Source organism: Tauraco erythrolophus, chromosome 15 (assembly GCF_009769465.1).
Source record: "Tauraco erythrolophus isolate bTauEry1 chromosome 15, bTauEry1.pri, whole genome shotgun sequence".
In the NCBI taxonomy this organism is placed as follows: domain Eukaryota; kingdom Metazoa; phylum Chordata; class Aves; order Musophagiformes; family Musophagidae; genus Tauraco; species Tauraco erythrolophus.
Genome location: NC_141479.1, coordinates 12,749,522 through 12,773,190, shown reverse-complemented (window position 1 = coordinate 12,773,190; position 23,669 = coordinate 12,749,522). Strand labels below are relative to the sequence as shown.

At 39.5% G+C, this 23,669-nt stretch overlaps 1 protein-coding gene across 1 annotated transcript; it reads right to left on the bottom strand.

The window, feature by feature from the left end:
* Nucleotides 1-15,880: 15,880 nt before the first annotated feature.
* On the bottom strand, nucleotides 15,881-19,069 carry RRAD (RRAD, Ras related glycolysis inhibitor and calcium channel regulator). Its single transcript, XM_086621048.1, has 4 exons — nucleotides 18,715-19,069; nucleotides 18,413-18,486; nucleotides 17,678-17,882; nucleotides 15,881-16,158 (listed from the first exon to the last, which is right to left on the bottom strand). Exons 1-4 carry the CDS (start codon nucleotides 19,067-19,069, stop codon nucleotides 15,881-15,883), a joined length of 912 nt encoding a protein of 303 aa, XP_086477174.1.
* Between the last annotated feature and the right edge of the window lie 4,600 nt (nucleotides 19,070-23,669).

Genomic DNA, 23,669 nt, shown 5'->3' with positions numbered 1-23,669 from the left:
TGCATTCTTTCAGTTATCTTAGTATGGTCACAGTGCAATTTGTTTACATGTTGTCCAGAAAGAAATGATATGAAGAGATCCAGTGCTTGGATATTGCCTTATTAGTATTGCCGCTGGAGCAGTATTGGGCTTTCTGGATGTTTCAGCCTATTGCTTCATTTCAGCTTGTTACCAATATACATTAATGTAACCAAATCCATGCACGTTTTCTGTCTTCAGAGAAAAATCTCCTGGGCTGTAATGCATACTTCTGATTATAGCCAAATACTTCAGCTATAGATTTTTTTCCATTGGCCTCACCTCATATTGAAACTCCCTGGGGACGAAGGTGACTTTGTTGCTAAGTGTGGCCTGAATTAGTGTCAGGGAAGACAGGTGACTCAGGATAAGACTACCCCAGAAGTGTGGTGGTCTTGTGATTCTGATGTGATTCTGTCATGAAAAGGGTTCAGGAAATAAAAGAAGAATCTATGAAGTTGTCACCATGAAATAGGTAAGCCTCCGTGGTTTTCCTTCAAAGTTTGTAGCCCTTGTTAGCCAGCATGTGGGGGCATTTACTGTATTTGGGAGGATAGAAGGTGTAAGGTAAGAAGGTATGAAAACAATCCATGTCCTTTAATTTGCAAATTCTTATTGATAGAGTAATATTACCTGATAATGTGGGCTTAGTTTTCAATTAATAATTATTTTATCTTCATTTCTTTTATTAGTATTACTTGCTAATTATTTTCTGTTTGGACATTCACATAGCAACAGCTGGTTGAGTAGTCCTGTAAGACTAAAGCTACCTAGTTTTTCTATTCAGTGATCTCCAAGCACAGTGCTTAAGATCTGACAATAACAAGCAAGAACATTACAAATACAAAAAAAAAAAAAGTATGTAAATACCCGTTTTTGATAGACTTGAGCAAAGAGTACATTGGTTTTAATAAGAACTGCTGGATTTTTTTTTTAGCAGTATGACTTTAAGGACTTAGTACGTCTTCAATAGCTAGAATATTTACAGAAATAGATGCATCTGGAAGAAATTTTAAGGAGAAGGGAAACTGGCATCAAAATTCAATTTAGTTTGTTATTAAAGAGGGTCCAGTAGTATTTTCTGAGTAGCTTTTCAAAGAATATCAAAAATATGTCTATACATATCTTTTCACATTCATTTAATATCTATTTCAGTGCACAAAACTTGACTCTGCACACACAATTGAGCAGTTGTGCACTCCAAACACACTTCTAGCATGTGCAAAACAGTTTTAAATCCCCTTTGAAAATATGTGCTGTAATTTTAGTCTGTGAAAAAATAGTACAGTTGTATTTGGACCATGTTGTGCGTTCCTTAATTCAGAAAGTGCCAGGTGAAGAAGATAATATTAAGACTGAAAATAAAGTTCCAGCACCAGTTGCACAAGCATGGAAACTCTTCTCAAAGATATTGACTTTATCAGTATTGACTTTAAGGGTCCTAGCTGGTGGTGCAAGCACAGCAGCAATAAAATGGCAGTGTTCTGTTCAAAGTCAATTTAAGTACACACTAATGAGTCACTGAAGCACCTATTAAACGGCAGATGGTGCTTATGACTGCGAAGGAGAATGACCATTTGTTATTCTAGCAGAGGGCAGTTACTGAAGTCAGACCCGTTGTCAGGAATTAAAAGGCAAATCAATGTCATTTGTTTTGTTTCTATTGCAGGCTCCATGATAAGATTGAGTAGGAGCATAATATTTATGTTAAAAGGACTTTGACTTTGTTTTCTTGAATAGTTGTGATACTTTCTCCAAAATCTCTCTGTGCCTTATGAGATTCCAAGATACAGAGAAGTACATGGTATAAATTGTTTTCAATATGTATTTTAACTGAGTGGCTCCACTCAACAGTGTTTATACTTAAAAATTTAGGATATTGTGTTTGGTTTTCATCACTTTTTGTGCAAAGACTATATAGTATAGTAATTGTAGAGCTAAAAGTAGGCTAGGTATGTCTAATTCTTCATTTAAAATCAAGATGCTGACTAAAAACTGGAAAATTATGGCTCTAAGTAGTAAAGAATGCATTTGGAGATCCTCAGAGCCTTCTAGGAAGTATTATCCAGATCTCTGATAGCTCTCCTCTCCTCTATGAACTAATCTCCCTATTATCCTACTCTTCGTAATGCACAATGATCAGAAACTCTTAAGACATGTAAGAAGTGGGAACACTTCGGTGTTTTATGAATGCATATTGCCCTGTTAGGGACCCCAGCTCATGCAGGAGAATAGAGTATGAACTGTGACTCTTTGGAGTTACCACATTTTCAAGTGCAAATTTTCAGGAGTTTTTTTTTAAATTATTCTATAAATATATATATATTTAATGCTTATGTGCTTCTGTTGACATTTTTCTTGGAGGAAAAACACTTTCCAAATACTTCTTTTAAGCATTAAGATAATTCTTTTAAGTAAATAAAGACCAAACAAAGCTTTTCTAGTCCATTTTTTGCACTGAACTCCTAGTCTCAGTCTACTTCAACAATACAATCAGCATAAGAGTTGAGCTGGATATAAGGCAAAAAGGAGGCTGCTGAGGACAGATATATTAAAATCAATATATTTTTATCTGATACTAGTGGCTTTTTCTTGTATTTCCAGGATAACAGCAATAGGGGACTGGAAGAGCAAAAGGAATTAAAAAGCACATAGCAAGCTAAGATTGGAAGTGATTTTTAATTTTTTTATATATGATGCAAAGGTTTCTTGTAAGCAGCACCAGACTATGGTAGTGTGGGTGAGCCAGGTTAGTCTATTTGGCTCGTACTTGTTTTACAATGGTCTCATCTTGTTGACTTTGGTGGGGCTACTAAACAGCGCAAGTGAGGAGAGAATAATACCTGTGAAGTCCTGAATGGCTTTTTATAGTAGTGTAAGGAATACAGCGGGAATGAGTCACCACACTTTTCAGGTACCTCTACATATTCTTTTCTGTTACTGATATATATTGTTGATAACATAAAAACCTGGAAGATAAATTAACCTAGTAATTCAGACAAAACCAAATACAAATAATTTTTTTTTAATTTCTGGCCATACCAGGATGACATCTTCCCTTTACAGCAGTGGAGCCAATACCAGTCTCATTCAGTGGCGTAAGCCCCTAGAAGTTAGTCCTGTTATTCTGAAGTAGACCAATATGCATTAGAGCAGACTTCAGTCCTCCTTTCTCCTCTTTCTAATAAGGACAATTGCTTGTTTATTTCTACAGTGTCCCTAAGTACATTCCTCTAAGTTCTCCACTTCAGTGAAATACATAGCAAAAACATTTGCATAGGTTAACAACTTAAATGTATCATTCTATGTTTAATCTTTCCTTTATATGTGACATCAATGGCTGGAAACCTGGCTATACTTCAAGGAAATGTTTAGACTGTTTCTGGCAGCAGATAGGATAAGCTCTAACGTAGAGGATTTAATCTCGAATAGTGCTGAACATTGACAACTTCCACTGAATCCTCTAGAATTCAGAACATCTTTGTGTCAGGTTTCTAATCACAGTTGTCTGAACTCATCTCCCTAATCTGGAGTTGCTCCTAAAGCTAAGGAAGGAGTTCTGAAACAACCTCTAATTCTGCATATGGGTTATGGTCTGAGCTACTCAGCTGACCTCAGTACTTGGGTACAGGAAGCATGTACAGTCAAGTTTCTTGTTCTTCGGTAAACTCAAGCTGGAGAGTTATTATAGTTTAAAGATGGTCAGAATAAAATTTGAATAGATACCCCTGTACTTCTGAAAAATTTTGCCTCAGGATAAGTTTGTGGTTCATGCTTATCTGAATAACTACCATCAACCTTGATTCAGGTCTAAATAAAATCTCAGGGTAATTAAACAGACAGGCATATTACACAAGCGGTTGCTCAGGTGACAGGATTACTGCACCTATAAAGGTCACATGAAAGAAGGGGGTAGACGTTTATAAGGAACCTCAGCTAACACATGTCCATTAAAGAGGAGGATGAGCTCGCTAATGTCGTTGGCGCTGTGGTGAACAGTCATTGTAATGTTTCAGCCATAAACTAGTCTGACGGTAGTTCTGTAGGCACAAGCTAGGTAATTTAATTCCAATATTTAAATATCCCAATGACAGGTAAAAGGATTTCAGGGTGAAATAGAAGTTCATTTATACTAGAAAATTAGAAGTAGCGATTTTACCAAAACAGAACATAAAAGAAGAAAAATTATTGTAAATACTATTTTTTGAAAATATGAAGATAATTATTAGAGCTGTATGGAAATGCTTATGTTTACTGAAAGGTGAATGGTGAAAGAATGATATGTGGAAAAAATGTTTTTAAAGCAAGCTATGCCTGCTGTCTGGCTCAGTGTCAGAAAATTGGCTTAGTTGCATCCTTGGTCTAAACTACATTAAAACAGTTGACTAAATTTCGTTGACTGTTCCCATGACATAAACCAACAAAATCCAACAGTAGATGAATTATTTTGATTTCTCCTGTTTTCATGTAAGTGCTGGACACTATTGTAATCTATCAGTATTATCCTAATGTCTTTTAAATAAATTATTCTGAGGAAAAAATATTGGTTTACACAAAAAGAAGAGTAATACCACAATGGATGTCCTGGTATTACAGTTAGTCATTAGAGCAGTAGCTCTGCAGATACATATGCCCATGTTACTCTGAATTTTTTTCAAGTAGCATCAAGCACATGTCTAAATGTCAGCATATCAGGGAGGAGCAATATTAGACTGCTTTAATAAAGGCAACTTTATCAGTTTTAGTTCTAACCGATTCATTCTTTAATACTCATCAGCTTGTATAGGAGGACTCTAATGGTCAAAAGCTGTGATAGAAGAACTTTGATAAATTTTGCTGTGGATCTTTAAAATGTTGTTCTCAAATACAGATGGCACCTCTCAGGTGAGGAGTGTCCAGGTCTTAACTTATCCCTGCCTTCCCTGGTGGCTTGCGCTAGGCCAGCCATGTGGCTTGGGTGCAGGACATGCACTCACTGAGAAAGAGATTGGGTGGAGAGTGAGCTGGGGAAGGTCAGCTCTCCAAATCCCCCAGCATATGTTTAATTTCTTAAATTGAAGTCATTCATTTGAACTCACTAAAGCTCTTCTGCAGCATAAAGTGTGGCAGGACCATATGCCTTTGTAGTACTCTGACCTCCGCTCTATTTTTAATCAAATAAAATGAAAGACTTTTCCAAAGTTTTGTTGTGGTTAGTTGCCTCCCAGACATAGAAACATAGTTTTGCATTTAGTCATTCAAATATTCGAGATGCTGGAAACAAAAATAATCAGGAAACCTTTACTGGGTTCATTTTCTTAATTTCTCTGTCTAAATGCGTCCATCTGTCAAAACATTCTTGTGCAAAACACATAACATGAGGCATAGGTTTTGAATTCTTTCTGTGCATAGTTTGCCAATTTGTACAAAATCCACTTAAAAATAGAAGTAATTTTCCTTTTTGTGCTTTTTCAAGTTACTACATCTTTAATGACAGAGGAAATACAGCTCTTGGCTACAGTCAGGTCTAAGGGAAAACTTAGTTGCTTCATCAGAGTTTAACTTGTTGTATTTGCCATCAGGGCTGGGCAAGAAACCATTTTCCTGCCACGTGATTCTTGGAGGTGTTTTATTTTTTTTCTTATTCCCAGCCTCAGGACAAACCCCCGAAGCATTCTGTATTTTCATCAGGGAAGTGGAGGGGGAGTGAAAGGAATCTCATCAAGCAATGATTCTGGAAGCCAGAGCAACTGGATCCAGATCCATCCATGTTCCAAGACACACTTGTGCAACTGAGTTGGAATGAGTCTGAATTACGAAAGACAAGTGAAAAAATATAATGTTCACCTTTAAGCTCAGTGCTCCAACCATCCAAATAGCGGGTGTTTTCAGATGGCTTGCTTTTGGGGCTTAAAAATACTGAGATATACTTAGGTCTCTTCTCCCGTATTGTGAAGGTATAGGAATGGCACAAAAAGAAAAAAGCATATGTGGACACAGAGAAGACAGAGAAGCTCCAGATAAGGTGGGATTACCCTACATCATAGATTTATCTATTCAGCTTTTTAAGAATTCAACATCTAAGGTGGCAAACAAAGTTTTTAAAAAAATAAAGAAAGCAAGCTAGTTGCTGTAAGCAATCTTGGCATAGGGAAAGAGTATGCTGTGCTGCAAATTTATAGAATCTTTTCTATTTAAAAATAAAATAATCATACTTCTAATGAAAATATAAAAAAAACGTCACACTGTTAAACCTAGGTCTAAAATGAGTTGATGTTTCTCCAGGTAAGAGCCAGTACATGGATATGAAATTAATGGTTCATTTCATAAAGTATTCTTACCAAAGACAAAATAAAGAGAGAATTGCTTAAGAAAAAAAAAAACACCAAACCCTAAACCCAGTTCTCTTCCAAAATCAGTGCAATTATATTTTTTATTTGTTCTGATGTAACTCAGAAGAAGATAAGGCTCAGAAGCAAATTCATACTGCTTCTCTAACTTGCCAGTAGATGCTTTCCACAGATGACAGAGATCCATGATACTTCCAGTCTTAAATTTTGTCACAAATTCACAAGCCAGGATTCAAAATTGTGTGAAATTAAAAAAATGTCTTTTATTTGAGCCTTTGGGCTCCATCTAGTTTACATTTTCAACTTTTCCCTGTACCTCCATACCTAGATCCTGAATTTCTAATAGGAGTGAGATTCCGACATAATCATTCCTCTCCAAAAGGTGGAACGGGTAGAACGTTAAACAAAATTTCAGCTATCTCTTTGATAAATTGCAAGTTTAGCATTAGAATGATGCGTTAGAATTATACCCCTTTCTTTGGAAAACTAATTCTTAGCTCCCTTGTGGTCTGCGGAAGTTCTATGTCTATACGACATTAAGTTTATTATTTTAATGATTTCTTAACTGATGAACTGTTAAGTGCTGGGAGCGTTCCAAAACAGGGTTGAATTTATTAGTAATTAGTATAATCCCTCTTTCTTACTCTAGTAGTGGATACCTAATTTGTCTTATCTTTATGGCTCCCAAAGTTAAGTAAGATAAATCATCAGCAGAGGAATTGTTTGGCTTTGGTTTCGGTTAGTTTGGAGAACTATCCTGTGCTCGTTCACGCTTTTGCCACAGTGTGATTGCATCTCACAGAAATTGCCCTGAGATTATTTTGTTTTCAAAACGTAGTCCTGATCCTCCAAACATACCATACATTTTCATGAGATGATGTAGACACTCTCACAATGTCAAATTCTATTTTTGTTTTCCCTATAGTATAGCAAGAACACAATTTCAAACCAACAGCTTTTTAAATATTTGTTCAATTTTACAGGTTCAGTGTACCCTGCTGACATTAAACATGTGTTAGCGTTTCCAAAAACGGGGCCAAAATCTGCTGACTCTCCAAAAAAAGAGCAGCATTTGTCCTGTGATCTTAATAACATTATTTGCATAAAGAGAACTCAGTTGAATAAGGAATTACAAAGCTGGCATACTTTTAGCAATGAAGGTGCTGTGCCTTCTCTGCTGTATGGATAAGGATGGAAGTAAGGAGTGGGTTTTTTCTGTTCATCCTTGTGGAAGTTACGAAGGATAAGCAAAACACAGATATTAAAATGCAGTTAATATTCTTCATCTGTTATTCACCAAGTGACCTTAATAAGCCATTTTCAATGTCATGTAAAATGTTTTAGAGATTTTAATTGTTTTGGCAGCTTTTCTCTCAGAAATACAATTAAATTCAAGCAAGAGTACAGAAAACTGCCTAAACTCTTATTGCTTTGGTTAACCAACCTTGGCAAGGATTTAGTCCCTGAAATGGATCGGATTTTGTTGGATTATGTTAGTACCAAGTGGAGTTTTAATTAGACCTCTATCCTGCTGTTGGGAAAGAAAGCTTTACAATCAGTGAATTGAAAATAGCCTTTTCTTTGGGGTAGGGAGAGGAGGAAGGGAGGAGGTGATGCTTTGAGATGCAGGAAGTTTCTCACCAAGCATAGCATGGAAGAACAAACTCCTGCTTGAGCAGCTTAAAGACTTTTCACTTGGTCTTCCTCAGGCACAGCTCCTTGCTGAAATCAGAAATCCCTGTGCTGCAGTTTCTTCTTGAAGCAGCTCAGAGACAAGAAGTTTCCTTTTAATGAAAGTATCACATTGCATATAGATTTCATTTCAATGTTTTCCTTTTTGCTCAGTCTTTTATGTGACTTCTGCAGGTGCCAATAGTCTGTCTTCCTATGATACCCAAAGTAAAAAATCCTAGAAAACTCAATGTAAAATAAATGTCATTTTATAGACATGATTTCATCTTTGGTACTATCAAACATACCCCATCCAGCATAAAACTGAAAGTTTTTGAATGCTTCAAAAACTCTTGAAAACAAGCCTGCAAAATACTGACAGTTATTAACAAGGAGAATATTAAAAATCTTTGTCCAGTCAAGAAAGATCTGAAGTTATCACCTGGAATACTAATTTGCCTTTACAATATCCACAACATCCAAACTCCTGTCAAAATTTGTCTGTCGTTTGTTCTTTTGGTCTTGACATCTGCTCTACATCATTCTCCTCAAATGAATCCTCTATTAGCAGATATTTAAGCATAGCCATTCAAATAGGAATGTAAAAGCAGAAAAGTTGGAAAAACGCTGGCTACTGCAGGGCTCACTTCCAAGGCCGGAGGACAGGTGAGAGCAGTGTGAGTTTAAAGGGGTCACGGTCTGAGCCAGCAGAAAAGAGAAAGTCAACCGGCTCCCAATTTCTCTGGTTACAATGAAAATACTCCTTAATCCATCTTACTCTTGAAAGGCACAGTGTTACTTCAGGAGTGAAATAATAAAGACATGTTAGTTAATTATTTACTTTGTAATTAAAAATGAACCAATTACTAACCAAGTCAGGATCCGTAGAATTTAACTAAGAATTTAATTTACAACTCATTTTCTGAAGGCCGAGTACAAAATTGTTCATGAAAAACCTCTTAATACTTTTTTGGTTTTGAATATGTTTTTAGAATATAACGTGCTGTTTTCTAGAACCCTTGAAACCAACCTAAAAAGAGTTGGACATTCTGCTAATGAAAGCTCTGGCAAGGTAGAAGGCACATTGGTGCATATTTGCATCATAAATCTTTGTTCTTGAGGACTAGGACGTTCAGAGTTTTGTTCTGATACTTGAATAGCTCAGCTTTTGAGTAAATGTTGTGCAGACATACATGGATAGTTTAGCTCTCCAGTATCTTTGAAAAAGAAAAGATGAATGAGAGATCGATCCGCAGGAGGCATTATCTGCTTACTCCGTGCTGTCGCTTTATTTTTGTGCTTATTTCACTTCACTGCTTTAACTTAGATTTTTAGTAGTATCTTTTTAATTGCTACATAAGAGAAAAAAAAAAGAAAGAAAAACAATCGTGCAGGTAATGGCCACACATATATGCATTTGTTGTGTATTTATCATACATATGAATTGTGTGTCTCTACTTGCACAAGTGAAAGCCTATTATTGGTAATGATAAAAAAGTAGAGTGAAAACAGCCTAGTCTTGTACCTTCTGTTTTGTCTACTTCTTGGTGTTTTTTTACAGAAAGTGAATTTAGATCTGCTGTAGAGTATCAAGATAAACACAGAAAATACTTATTATTGATAAAGACTAACGAGTTCTGTGTTTTCTTTGTTTCTCTAACCATTTTTTCCATTTTGAATCTAACGGACTGTCACAGTGCTATGGACTCTGAGTTGTAAACCCTGCATATAAATGTTAATTTGTTGAATAAAATGTTTTCATTAGTGTTTTTCAAAATCATAGAGACTTTTCCATTGCTCATATCTTTCACTGAACTTTTTTTCCTTGAGATCTCATGTGTCAGACTTCTAAGAAGATTTTCCTTATGGGACTGAGTAGGAAGGGTAGAGATCTAAGAACTCTAATCATAGTCAGAGGGCAGAAGAGCACACACAACAATAGCACATAGCCAAAAAGATTTCCATTGAAAATAATACTATAGGGTAAAAATGAGACGTGGCTGTCAGATTGCGTAAATTCTTTCTCCATGCACAGATTAGCTAAAAATCTTCCATTCCCTTTTGCCTTGCAAAAGCACCGGTACTCCTGACATTCAAGGAGAGAGTAATTTAATTTGCTGTGCTGTCTTAATCAGGGACTTATGTGCAGCAAAATCTGACACTTTTATCTAGACTATATTATGTAAAGCGATGGGCTGGGGGACCAGGTTCATGTTACAACTGTTGACAGCTGATGTTTTTCAGTAAGTCATGCAGCAGCAGAGGAGTGCCACTTTCCCGTTCCCAGCGTACTGCTGAGGCACTGCTGCAAGGGTGACAATGTGTAACAATGGAGGTTGGAAAGATAAAATTGAAGTTGACATGAAAAGCGTGTGACAAAGAAGCCCTACAACTGAGATACTCATAGCTGAAAAATCTGTGAGAAAGTTGTTTGGCACCTGGCTAATAGCCAAAGAGAGTTACATTATTCTTTTCATTGAAGAAGATTGGTGAACACACCTCAATAAATTCCAATGGCAGGCCTGTAATGAAGTGGAGTTGCTGCAAGTTGGCATAGTTTTAAAATTCACCCTGTGTTCTAGTTCAGTTAAGACATATTTCTGTTGCTTTATGCTTTTTGCATCCTTGATCTGAAAAAGTAATAAATAGGGCGTAATCTGTTGTAGTTACCATTGCAGCGTCAAATGCACTGAACTGTTGTGGCCTGAATGCCGGTAATAAGACACCTGAATACCTGCAATTAGAAATGCAATGATTGTTCTTGTTGAGCAGTCCAAAATCAAGTAACTCGACCTTACAGCGAGTTCACCAAGTTTTGTAGCCAGCTAAGAAACATGCAACAAAGTGAAGCATTTTCAACATTAGTCATGCCCAACGTGGTTTACAGATTTTCTCTATCATCACTTCACCTAAGAATGTATGGGGACCCAAGCCTGAGCACAGAAGTTATGTGCTCGTTTTGACCTAGCCAGCTTAATTAACGTGGCCATGTTTCCTACTACCTGGAGCTCCTGAAAGCTCTTTGTTAAGCATAATGCATTACAGTAATCCAATTTAGACGTGACAAAAATTGCTGCTCTGCCAAAGCATCTACTGAACTGAAAACTGAAAACTACTGAACTGTTCTCAAAGTAAGGGTCACAACCTTCAACGGGACTGCAAGCCTAACAGTAGTGTAGTCAGTTGTGCTAGTGCAGCAAGGCTGATGAAAGCAGGACTTACTGACAGGAACAAACAGAGGAAGTTTTTGTGGGTCTGACTAGACTATTCTGAGCAGGAGCACTTGCTCTCCACATTGTGTCCTTTCTCAAGCCCCTGTTTCGGACCTTGGAGAAGCTTTTTTAGAAGGGTGCGAAAATTAGTATCTTCAAATGTATTCTATTTATCTCAGTCTCTGAATCTGCTAAATTTTAGTTCAAATTAATATTTCTTTAGCTCTTGTGATAAATATGGGAAGTATTAGGAAAAATTCTATTGGCTCCTAATTGGTTTCCAATGATTCATCCAAATAGCACATTTATAAATAGGGAAAAAAAAGCAAGAGAGGGGACAGTCTTTAGAACATACGTGGCCCATTTCACCCAGTTGCCAGAACATTTTTGTGGTACATAATTAATATTATTTTGTTGGTGAAGAACTCAGTGCTGAAGTAAATTTCTTAGCCTGTTTCCTACGTGCTGGTGCTAGAATCCTTAGTACATTCTTAAGTTAAACAGTGTTGTTCCCCCTTGCATTCTGAACAGCGGGTTGGAGAAATCTTATTGGAACATAAGCAATGGTCCTTTATTCTCTTTTTATCTTTTACTTCTGTGTTCAACATCCAAGTCACAGAGCACAGGGGCAGATGACATAATTTACTATATCAGTTTTTAGAAATTAATAACCTTAATAGTATTGGAGTTCAGGTGTTCCTTTATGCAAAGAGGGTGTCAGATTGTCCATTATAATGTTAGAGATCATGTGGTAAATTATAAATTAAATGGTGGTCCTGTGAAATGCACAGACATCACCTTTCACTGCGACTGCAGATTCAGTGAGATGTCTGTACATTGTCTCTGAATAAGAGTAATACAGCAAATTTCAGCACAATATAATTAAGTATTGCTCCACTTTTTTTAGACTACATCTTAGCAATCTTTTATCACACACTGAATTCTTAATCACTGTCAGCTCACTATACTTTCCTATTGTAGATCATGCCATGGTTTTTTTTAGTCTTATTTTGAGAAAACACATCTGAGTAAAGATAGGTTTTTGGTGATGCTAAGTCTCCCCTCAGCAGTTAACATTTCATCTATAATTATGTGACATAACTTTACACTTTGTGGTTTTGGCAGATGGAGGAATGATTTTCTTCACATTTTTCATATGATGAAGAATTTACAGGAGCTAGTTTAGCAATAGCAAGCAGAGGAGGCTTTGGTTTGTTTACCTAACATATGTGTCACACATAAAAGGCAACGTCCTTCCACTGTAGTTGTTAATAACTAGCTGTTCCAAATGGATTTGTGCCAACACAAAATCCACCACCACAATTAGCAGTAATAGGAACTTCATCTGGCAGCAGCAGTGAAGGCAGTAAAGGTTAAATATGTGAACTGTGCCTCCAAATTAAAACTGATGTACCTTGGCAAAAAATAAGAATACTCACACCACTCTTGCCCCTTACACTCTTCTACTCGGGCAATAACTAGAGAAAATACTGGTGTCTGGGACTCACTATTTTTCACATGACGTAGATTCACCCCATTAATGACAAGAATCTGGGTAACCATACCAATAGAACATCTCAAATTACAAAAACTGTAGGTGACTTTCAAATGCTTGAGGATACAAATAACCTTTTTTGAAGATGGTTGATTTTTAGAGGTATTTGTCAATTAGGTGCCTGCTACTGACTCCTAGCTGGTTTTGCACATGTACTTCAAAAAAGTCTGCTTGGAACTTCCACTAAATGACATCCAAGAATTTTTTTTCCTGGGTGGAAAATCTTCCAGGAGCTACAAAATCCCTGAAAAACAGCATTCATGGTAATATTTTTATAGCATAGAATATGATCTTGGTCTAGAGCAGGTTACTATCAGAGTTGCAATAGCAACAAACCCTCCCCCTTTTCTTGAACCATGGCTGAATTACGCTAATTCTTGTACAAACGAATGAATGAAAAAAATAGTATAATGAGGATTTGAATAAGTGTTTTATTGTACAATATTAACTAAATGTACATTATAGATTAGCCTAAGTTTCTTTAGAGTGATTCGCAGTTTATTGTCTCACAGTGTCCTATTTGACACACTTTCAAAATACAAATTATTTTCCACAGTTTAAATGAACCTCTAGCAATGTGCTAGAGCACCTCAGAATTATTTTAGGCTGAAGAGCTGTCCAAACACAACCTTTGAATTCATGAACACAGTAAAACATCTGATTTGTAGGACACAGTGCCCAAAAGCACAGCTGTTAACCATGACCTTGAAGAGGCTTTGCAACTGCAGTTATGTTGCAGCATTAAGAGTGACACAACTTTCTAAAATTTTGCACTTTGTGGAATGTCATATCTTAAATTCTGGGTTTGCATCCCATTCCTTGTATTTATTATGGACAGAATTAAATCGCATGAGTCAATGAAACATGTCAGTCTTCTCCCAGTCATTCTGAAAGCACGGGGCAACGAAAAGACAGAAGCTTTGCAAATGTTCACAGAACAGTATGTAGTTCTGTCAGTAACTTTAGCATGTGCATGAATAGGTATGTGCCGAATTTATGCACATGGATTTGGACACTCTCACTGTAGAGTTTTCAGGACTAGCGCGATTGTTTTGGTGTTGACAGTCCAAAGCTTCCATGTAAATAGACTCCTGGTGCCATACTCTGACAGTGGTTAGATGTTCCAGTGATAATATTTTGCCAGAAAGCAAAGCTAGTGAAAAAAGCCAAATCCAATTAAAAGGTATCATCTGGTAAATGTGAGCTTTGGCAGCAAGACAGACTTATTCACTTTAGACTTCACTCAGGACAAAAAGTAAATACCTCTCTTCATAAGAAATGTGACCTGTTACCAGCAACATATGCTAAACTGTGCCTCTGACCAGTTAGGTCCACCAGCAGCACATCAGGAGATACTAAATCTACAGAGCATTACCTACACAAATCAGATGCCATTTCCCCCAGTACCATCCACTGATGAATGCCCAAGTACTGGGCTAAGCCAATGCAGAGTTGTTCATTCCAGTTCAGGGAAGCTCAATGTAACATGTAACATATAACAGCTGATGCAATTTCCCTGCCGTGTGGGAAAGGTGAGTCCCTATAAAATAATGGACAAACAGAGCTCCTAGGCAGCTGGCACAATCTGTCTAAAGAACTGGACTTAGGCAGGGAGAGTAGGAAGAGACAGAAGAGCATATGTTTTATTGTTTTTGAGAAGTGAGTTCATGAACAAATTTAAAAATAATGTATCCTATGAAGAGGAATTTTTAAAACAAAGGCAGTAAGTCCACATTTTTCACTGAGACACGATTGCTTTTTAACTTCATGAATATCAGTTAGGGAAAAATAATGGAAATACATTAAGTAGAACAGTAAAATGAACATGAAAGCTTTAACAGCACTGAAGGCCACCATACACCACAAGTGAAGCCTACAATTCTTTCGAATGGCCTTGCCAGCCTGCTTTGAACTTCTAGAAACCACTGGAAGGTATCTCCAGGCTTGTGAGTAGATTAGAAAATTATACTGCTCCCAGAAAAGAAAATTAAAACCAAACCAAACAAAAAAACCCAAACAAACAATAAAACCAACAACAACAAAAAACCGACCAAACCCCACATTTGCTTGTTGGCTGAAACACAAGACCTTCAAGACAGGAGAGGACTTAAAATGTAGAACACTGCAGGCTTCAATTTATCAGTACAGATAGAAGACATCTACCCAACTAAAGGCATTATACAGAAGCCTGTTCCTGCCAGAGCTGACAAGAGAACCAGGTTGAAGATTAACAATGGTAAGAAGGGTTAAGGCAACTCTTCCCAATATGAGCTGTTGAAGCAGAGTGTTCACAAAAGCAGAGTTTACTTCTTAAAGAAACTGTCTATTAAAGAAAAGGACACAGAATATTCCTGATTCATCTTGTTCCAGAACTTTATCACGTGTAAATCTGCACAGTCTGTGTAGAAGGTTTTGTACAGTGAAAAAAGGTCAGTATAAAAATACTGCTCTCTCACTTTTTATCCGTAAGAAAAGAACAGTTTATTATAACAGGAAATAATACTTTATTATAAAATCTGCATGTAAACAAGTAACAAATTAATTGAATAACAGTTAATGGAAGTGCAAATTAACTTCATAAAATGATATCTGTTTTGTATTTAATTATATATATATAATTTGTTTTCTCCCATTCTAATGTGGTTCTACTCCCCCTCCCCATTTAAGTTTAAAAAGATTTATCATTGCTTGCTTTATACTAAAAAGAGTGTACGAGCCTGCGTACAAGTTCAAGTTTTGCTCTGCAAACAAGACAAGTCTATGGTGATACTTATCATCCTTTCTTATCTTTACATCTCCGGTATCCACAGGACAAGAGGATATATAACATACGTATACAGTGAAAATGTGGGCATGTCAAGCCACTTATTTAAAGTTAGTTCATTTACTTGCACACATTGAAACTGAAACCATTTACCAATGAAGCAGATATTGTAGTGTAACTTCCAGTCTTGCTTGTGCACCTTAAGGCATTAATGAGAGTCTCAATTGATAAGTCATTCTTGTTATCACCATGAGGATCATCCACACATTTCTCGTAACAGTCAAATGCTTGCTCATCACCCACGTGCAACATCGGGCCTTGCTGAAATCTTTTAAAGCACAGATAAGTCATGGCAAGACTTTGATTTTGCTTTGAAAGCCATCTTCTTATTGTTCTTTGCCACAATTCTCCCAAGGAATCGCTTTGCCTTTTTGCCTATGCTTTCTCTTCTTTTCGTGTTGGCCATTCTCCTAGCATTGTCTTCTTTGCTGTCTTTGCGAAGTCTAATTTGCCGGACAATACCTTCAAACAGGTCCTTGACATTATGATGAAGAGCAGCTGAGGTCTCGATGAATTTGCAGTCAAACACAACCGCACAGGCCCGTCCCTCTGGATGGAAGGAGGAAAAAAAGAGATGAGTGTAGAGGGACATTTTCTCTTCATGTATATTGGCAGAAAAACAAAAGAAAAATTTACTTTAAATAAGGAAAATGCTTTCGATGCCACAAAAGAGCTTTACTACACGGTAGGAAAGTGCAAATTTGCACTCATGGTTCTGCCCCCTTACTTCTCTTGGTTTTGTTGTGGTATGGTCAGAAATCTCATTTGAGCAATGGTATTGCAAACAAGGCAACGATAGTGCTGTAGGCAGACTGAACATCCCAGTATTAAGAGCTAAAGCTGATATAGGAGAGGCACTTGGATGCATGCTTGCTCTTTGACAGGAAAGAATGTGAGGTACAGAAAGAAATAGTTTTTATTTCTTCTGGAAGTAATTGAGCAATTAAGCACCTCTGCCTTGTTATAAATGAAGCTGATACAGTCCACAAGGTCAGGTCATTGAACAGATCAGTTGAGGTCATGCAGTTGTACACCACTGGATTTGACCAGGACTCCACTCAAAATGCAAGATGCTCAATGTTCCAGACATAAGCATGGAACTCTGGAACACTGCTGCAGTGCAAATTTCCATGTTTAACTCATGGTAAATAATGGCAAAGTTGTAAACCTGAGCAAAGTCCTGATGCCATCACTAGGACAGATCAACCATGCACTGCCATCAGCCATAAAAAAATTATAATCTCCTGATGAACTCCAGTCAATTCCTTGTGCAGACATTTAACACAGGGAATATGGTAAAACTAGACAGCAAGAGATAGTTCATCGTCATCAAGGCACTGATATTTCAGAGTGGAAAAAAAACCCAACCAAACAAACAAAAAACCAAAACCCAAAAAACCAAACCCACCAAATGTTTAAATAAATGAAATTAACATTGTGTTGTTGGCAGTGGTTACTGTGCTCTAGGTAGGGAAATGCTAGCTGGAACTAGCTGAGGAAATTCTCACTGATCACAACTGCAGAGCATATACAGAAAGACTTTAAGCTGTGCGGGACTGGTCTCACCAGCTCAACTCAAATGTGATGGAATCACTTCCAGAAGAAAGATGATTGTACAGGCTGTATGGGATCAGCCTTTTCAAAGGCTGCCTGGGTTCTACAACATGGCACTCCTGTCCCTCAAAAAGCATAGCTCAGGCTATCAAATCTTGAGACTAGCAAGTGCTGCTGCACACAGAACACAGGATTAAACCCTTCAGTCAATACTGACCAGAAATGAATCCTGCACAAAACAGTGTGCTAAAGCTGCAGCTCTGAAGCTCTTCTTTCTCTAGTACTGCAGCTCAGAGCATTGCTCTGCACAGTCACAAATCTTCTCCCACCACCATCTCCACTGTTCTCTGTGGTACCAAGTCCCTCAGCACAAGCCAGCTGGCATGACTTCTTCAATGTGCCCCAAATCACACATTTTTGTACATCAAAACCAGACCATTTCTACTGACCATGATGCTCCATAGCCTTTGCTACTAATTTATGCGTTTCTGTATAAATTAATAGTGTCTCTTACCATCGACTGAGACTTCCCGGGACCTGACCAGGTCACTTTTATTGCCCACAAGAATAATAGGAATGTCTTCTGTTTGCCTTGCTCTTCTTAGCTGGATTCTTAGCTCAGAGGCCTTTTCAAAACTAACTTTGTCTGTCACTGAATATACAATAATATAGGCATCTCCCATTTTCATACAGTGGTTCTGAAGCCATTGGCTGTCATCCTAAAAGAAAAGGCAAGAAACAGATTTATTGCACTGAAAAATCTATTCAATACTGATTAATGATTAATTATTGTAAGCACCTTAAAGATATTTTTCTTAGCTTTATTATAAAGAGTCAGTAAGAGTAAGCCAACCTCTTTTTTTTTTTTTTAAGATTTTTGTTATTTAAAATGTATTACAAAACAAAATTCTCTTGTTTCCAGAAATAATATCAGGTCTGCACTGATCAGATTGTGAACCTCTAATTTTACAGTAATTCCCTGGGCTGCTCATGTGAGCTGCTGCTTATTCAAAGTATTAAGGGATTCACGCTCCAGCCCTATTCAGGTTTTTAAATTGCCTGCCTAGCTACAAGAAATTAATTGCAGGAGAAAACAAAGGCACTATGAAGTCTCATTTTTTAATGTCATTTTTTTAACGTTTCTGATTTGATCAAGGAAATAGGCAGACATAGTTGTTCCATTTCTACTTTTTTTTGAGTGAACCACTGACCAAGCCATAAAGAAAAAATATCTTAAATCTGAAAGTACCTGCTCCCATATATCAAACACCACCAGAGAAGCTTCTTCTCCGTCAACTGTAATGGATCTGTCGTATGTATTTCCTATAGGGAAAAAAAAAAAAAGTTCAGAAAAAGAAGTTATTCTTCTCCATCCCTGCCGGGAGCCGGGGAGGGGGTGGCCGTAGGGGGATGCCCGGGGAGGTGCGGCCGCGGCCGGACGCGCTCCAGCGGCGGTAACGCCGCGCTCCGCCGCTCCGAGCGGTGGGTCCCCGGGACCGGGACTCCGCGTCCCTCCGCCGGGGTGATGCCGTGGGTGCCCCGCGCCCTCACCGGCCTCTTCCGCGTCCGCGCAGTCCTCCACGCCGCCGAAGATGCGGGCCAGGCTGGTCTTGCCGACGCCGTGCTCGCCCAGCAGGATCACCTTGTAGAGGCTGCTGTCGGAGTCGCTGCCCGAGGAGATGACGGAATCGGAGGAGTCGGAGGCCCAGCTCTCCCGGTGCGCCTCGCCGGGGCTGTACGAGGTGCAGCGCACCAGGCCGGAGAGCTCGCCGTGCGGCAGGGCAGCCCGCAGGTCCCGCTCGTCCACCGGCATGCTGCGCCGGTGCAGGTGCTGGTGCACGGAGAAGGGCATGCTGCCGCGCCGCTTGTCCAGGTAGCGCAGCTTGTCGCCGCGGTTCAGAGTCATGGGGGCGCCGGGCTGCGGTCGGAGGGGAGAGCAGAGCTGTCAACACCCGCCGCCCTGCAGCGCCCCAGCCCCGGCTGCCACAGCCCGGAGAGCCCCGCCGGGCCGGGCCGGGCCGTGCCGTGCGGTGCCGCGAAGCAGCGCTTACCTCGGGGCGCTCCGCGGAGGGAGAGCAGCAGTGAGGGATTCCCCGCCGTTAACCGCCCGTGCCGCCGCGGGAGCTCCCTCAGCGAGTGCTGCCGCCACCCCGCTCCTCGCCCCTATTTATGGCTCCGCCAGCCCGGCCCGCCCCGCCGTGACGCGCGCCGCGCGGCGCCCTGCCAGCGCGCCCGTGGGCAGCGCCGTCCGCCCACGGCGGCTCGGCGCGGGGAGCGCCGCCGGGGGCAGGCGCGGCCCGGGCTGCTGGTGAGGAGGGCCCCCCTCCCGCCGGCCGCGGGGCTCCCCTGCCGTCGTCGCGGAGAAGCTGCCGGCGCCGCGGCACGGCCGGGAAGGGCGAGCGCCGCGGGCAGGCGTGGGGTGGACGCGGAGCGTTTCAGTGGGAAACGCTGTCACGTGTAGCGAGTGGAAGGCCGTGCAGCCAAGCTGAGGGGGTCTGCCTCACGTCCTTGCTCCTGCCCGGCCTCGGGATACGTTTCTTTCCTGAAAGGCTACGTGTGTCCCTTGTTTCCACTCGCAGCCCTGCGTGGGAGAGCGCGTGTTCCTTGCAGATAGGTTTCCTCAGCTTGTTAGGCTCTGTGTCGCTGTGCAGGAGTTTAGCTCTAGGTCTGGTGTCTACAATAGCGTTAGGAATAATATTGGCAGATTTGCAATGTTTGTATTACTTTGCACTTGCTTTACTTAACGTTTAAGAGTGGGTTGTGAGAAAGGCACCTGTGCCAGGTGTGGCACTTACATGGTAAGCCTGCCAATGTGTCCGCGTGAAGTGTTAACGGTTTAAGAGACCAATATAAAACATGAAGGTCAAATTCTTCTCTTGATTTCACTTGAGCAGCAAAGCGAGACAGTGAAAGTCTTATGCCCCAAGTGGCACAGTCATTACCGTGTGATCGGGTGAAGAAACGACTAACCAGATAACTATACTTGTATTTTGAATGGCTCACCCAGGCATGGTGTGTACAGTTTATTGTTTACCTAGCAACCAGAATGTGTTAGACATTTTACAGCCAAAATAACTCTGGCTTCTGCTCCGAAAAGATTACAGCCTGATCAGTACGGGAAAATCCCTGTGACTCTGTATAGCAACAGTTGCCATCAAATTCTTGAAAGTTTAAGGGTTTACAAATCAGGTGCAGAAGCAAGGCTAAAGAAGGCAAGAGATAGGGAGGTGATGGAAATGATGTTATAGATGTAGGGAATAAAGTAAGAGAAGGAAAAGAATCTGTGGGATTGGGCTGTGGGGTTGCATAGCCAATAAAATACAGCATACTGGCTCAGAAATGTCTTTTTTTCTTCTAATATGTTAAACTTGTCAGGCTACCTAATTGCGACAAACATAAACATGAAAAATACTTTGAAGGGACTGACCACAGAGAATGGTTATTTTTTCCTATGAAATTAAGTGAGTGAATATTCTGTTCTTTTCAGGAGCTAATTATAATTCTCCAGTCCATGCTTTTGGGGTGGTTTTGGCCACTTCACCCTCCTAACTGCAGTTTGAAGTGTTAATGTGGCGGTTAAATATCACCCAGTGCTTGCAGCAAGTTTTCTCTGCCTGTCTCACAAAATAGCAACCAAAATAGCATTGTCAGTTTAAATAGTCAGTTTGGTGGTGAAACGAAGTGAGTGCTTCAGTTAACTGAGCTGAATTATAAACCTCTGGTTAGCATTTTAAATCCTGTTCAAATAAATTATGGTGAGCATCTGAAGTACGCCGTGGTTGCTTAGCTTGGATAAACTGGAATCTGCCAAACCATCTTGATTAATCCGTATTTATATACAGTTAATTACGTAAATATAGTTCCAGAAATGGTTTGTCTTCAGATAACTCTTTAAAAATTTGAATGTTTCTGCTTAATATTCTCACCCGAAAATATTCTGAGTGGGTTTATAAGTCTTTTGAGCCAGTCTTTCTAGCATGCCTTTACTGTGTGTCAGGGTCAAACTTTAGAAGGTGACATATGAAGTGGTGGTATTTTTCATTCTTTTCTGTGTGAAAGAAGGGAAATCTGAGAAACATCAAAATCAAAGATACAGTGCCACTTTTGTGCCACGTGTAGCACTACTGACTGGAAACAAACTAAAAATGGGAGTTTCACTGACAGGACTTAAAGAAGCCGTATTTTATTCCAGACATTTTGCTGATGAGAATTATGAATATTTTAATGATGTAAATGCAAGATAGACCACTTGCTAGCCAAAAAAATAATAGGAAAGGCATAGGTAAAAGTGCTAAATAAAATCTTTGAGAGAACAGTGTTTCAGCAGTAAAACTGACTGAAAATAATACCTAATAGAAATCGTACAGAAAAATCAGGAGTCTGACGCCGAATTCTGTGAGGTGTCCTTTAACGGAAAGTGAGATTGCCTTGGCTTAGATCCCCGGGGCTTCACTTCTTCCTGGAGGGAAGAGTACAACTTGCACAGAGGGGTGCTGTGCCAAGGCAGCCAGGTCTGTTCCCATCCGCTGCAGGATTTGTGCCTGGAACCAGAGAGTGGGGGAGATTACAGGGGTCACGTAGCTGGTTTATCTCCTTTGATCTTAGTAGGTCCAGCTATTTTGTGAAGTTGGAAGGAATTAACAGATGATTCAGGTTAATCACTTGAGACATACAACATGCTTCTTCACATAGCATGTAATTCTATTTGCTGTTAATTATGGCTATATATTCATGTATACATTACCGTGGCACCTGCTGATTTCAGTGGGGTGCATATGAGACCACAGGCTTGAAATGCTGATTTTTTAGTTTCTTTGAAGGATTTTCAGACCATCTCCTTTCTCACCTACCCTCTGTTTCCACCTCAGTGTGACTGTGCTTCTAGCAGACATATTATCTGTAATTTATTTCTATTTAAAAGAGATTTCCACGTCTTGCTTTTCTACTCTTATTTTCTATTATTCTAGCTTCTACTGGCCTAGGGTTTGTTTTAATTAAATGAGTGCTTCAGACACATACTGTAGACTTGATATTTTTAGTAAGCCTAATATCCTGTTATTTACCTATTGAAATGGAAACTGGAAATTTTATAGTTTTGTTGGATTTTACATAGAGCCAGACCTGGAGTCTATCAATATTAAAGGTAAAAGTCCACTCCAGCCTGCATGGCAGATTGTAGGTGCACTGAATCAGGGTTATCACGGTAGTGGTGGTACCATCTGCAGTTCTTGAGTTACGGGTAGCTCCTGAGCAGTTCACGTGCCTGTTCCCTGGAATGGCTGTGTCATATAACCAGCAGCAGAGCTGCAGCCCAGGGGCTCCTGTCTAACCCAGATCCTTGCTGCAGGAGGAGATACGGCTTAACAAAAGTAACAAGCAAATTCTACTGAGGCCAGAAGCACTGGGTCGTTCTTGGTCTCAGGGACCCCAGTCAACTACATCCTAATTATCAGGTTATTCTGGTATCCTGGTGGAACCACTGTAACCTCCCATCTGTGAGTCAAGTCAAAAGCTTCACTTTTGCTTGGCTGCCCAGCATCTGTGGTATGTGTCCTGTGGTTCTCATGGAAGAATTTGGTCTGAGACTTAGAAGGAAAGGAACACTGATGCCCTATATTGTGTGGAATTGAACACAAAGCTCTCTAAAAGGGGATTGCAATTTTTCTTTTCAGTTTCTTTTCATCTTCATATGATTTTCCGTATTTTGTGTGCTTTTCACTTAAGGTGCCTTTCTTTGTATTTTAGTGTTGTAGCATATCCAGTTTCTTTATTTCTGTTATCTCATTCATTTCTTATTCTCTCTTTTTTTCCCTTTCAGTTTTCCTCTAGCTTTTGAGAAGCATCAGTGTTCACTTCTAGTGCACTCTCTTGGCCTGAGTACTTTTCATCATATGGAAAATGTAAAATATGCAGTCTGATCCTGTTTTTCCAGTTATTTATACCTGGGGTAATAAAGCTTGTGCCTGGAGTTTCTTTATGCTATATTAGGTGCAGAATGCATTTCATGGTCTAAATGACAAGCACAGACTTTGCAGGGGGTGCAGTGATAACTAAGCATGTACAACCTGACACCTAACCTCCTCCCCTTTAAATTTTCAGACAAAAAAGCAGAATTTTGGGGATTGAATTAACTGTATGTGATTCTACCTCATCAGTGTTTGTTCAAGGTCAAATGCCATATTATAAATAGCATTTATATTTTTTACATCAAATAAGTATTATCACTGAACTCCAGTTTTTGCTTTTGCTGCTGTCTTACATTGGAATTGTTTCACATTGAATTGGGAATGATAGAAATATATTGAACAGCCCAAAGACTGGATTAGCATCAGTGAGGTTTGAGAGAAAGTATTGTTTCAGCGTGGCTCTGCTCTGGAAGTTGTGGATTTCTCCTCTCAATACTTTTCAACTCATCTGCGCTGCCTCGAGTTTATTTAATCAGCCGTTATGTGGGTGAAGTTATTTCTATGCAAACTGCAGAGATGTCCACAAATATCTGTTCTTGC

Coding starts and splice junctions, on each gene's coding strand:
- RRAD (XM_086621048.1), bottom strand. CDS start 19,069: ATGACTCTGAACCGCGGCGACAAGCTGCGCTACCTGGACAAGCGGCGC. Junction 18,487..18,714: donor CGCGGACGCGGAAGAGGCCG/GTGAGGGCGCGG, acceptor TTTTCCCTATAG/GAAATACATACGACAGATCC. Junction 17,883..18,412: donor TGTTTGATATATGGGAGCAG/GTACTTTCAGAT, acceptor CTTTTCTTTTAG/GATGACAGCCAATGGCTTCA.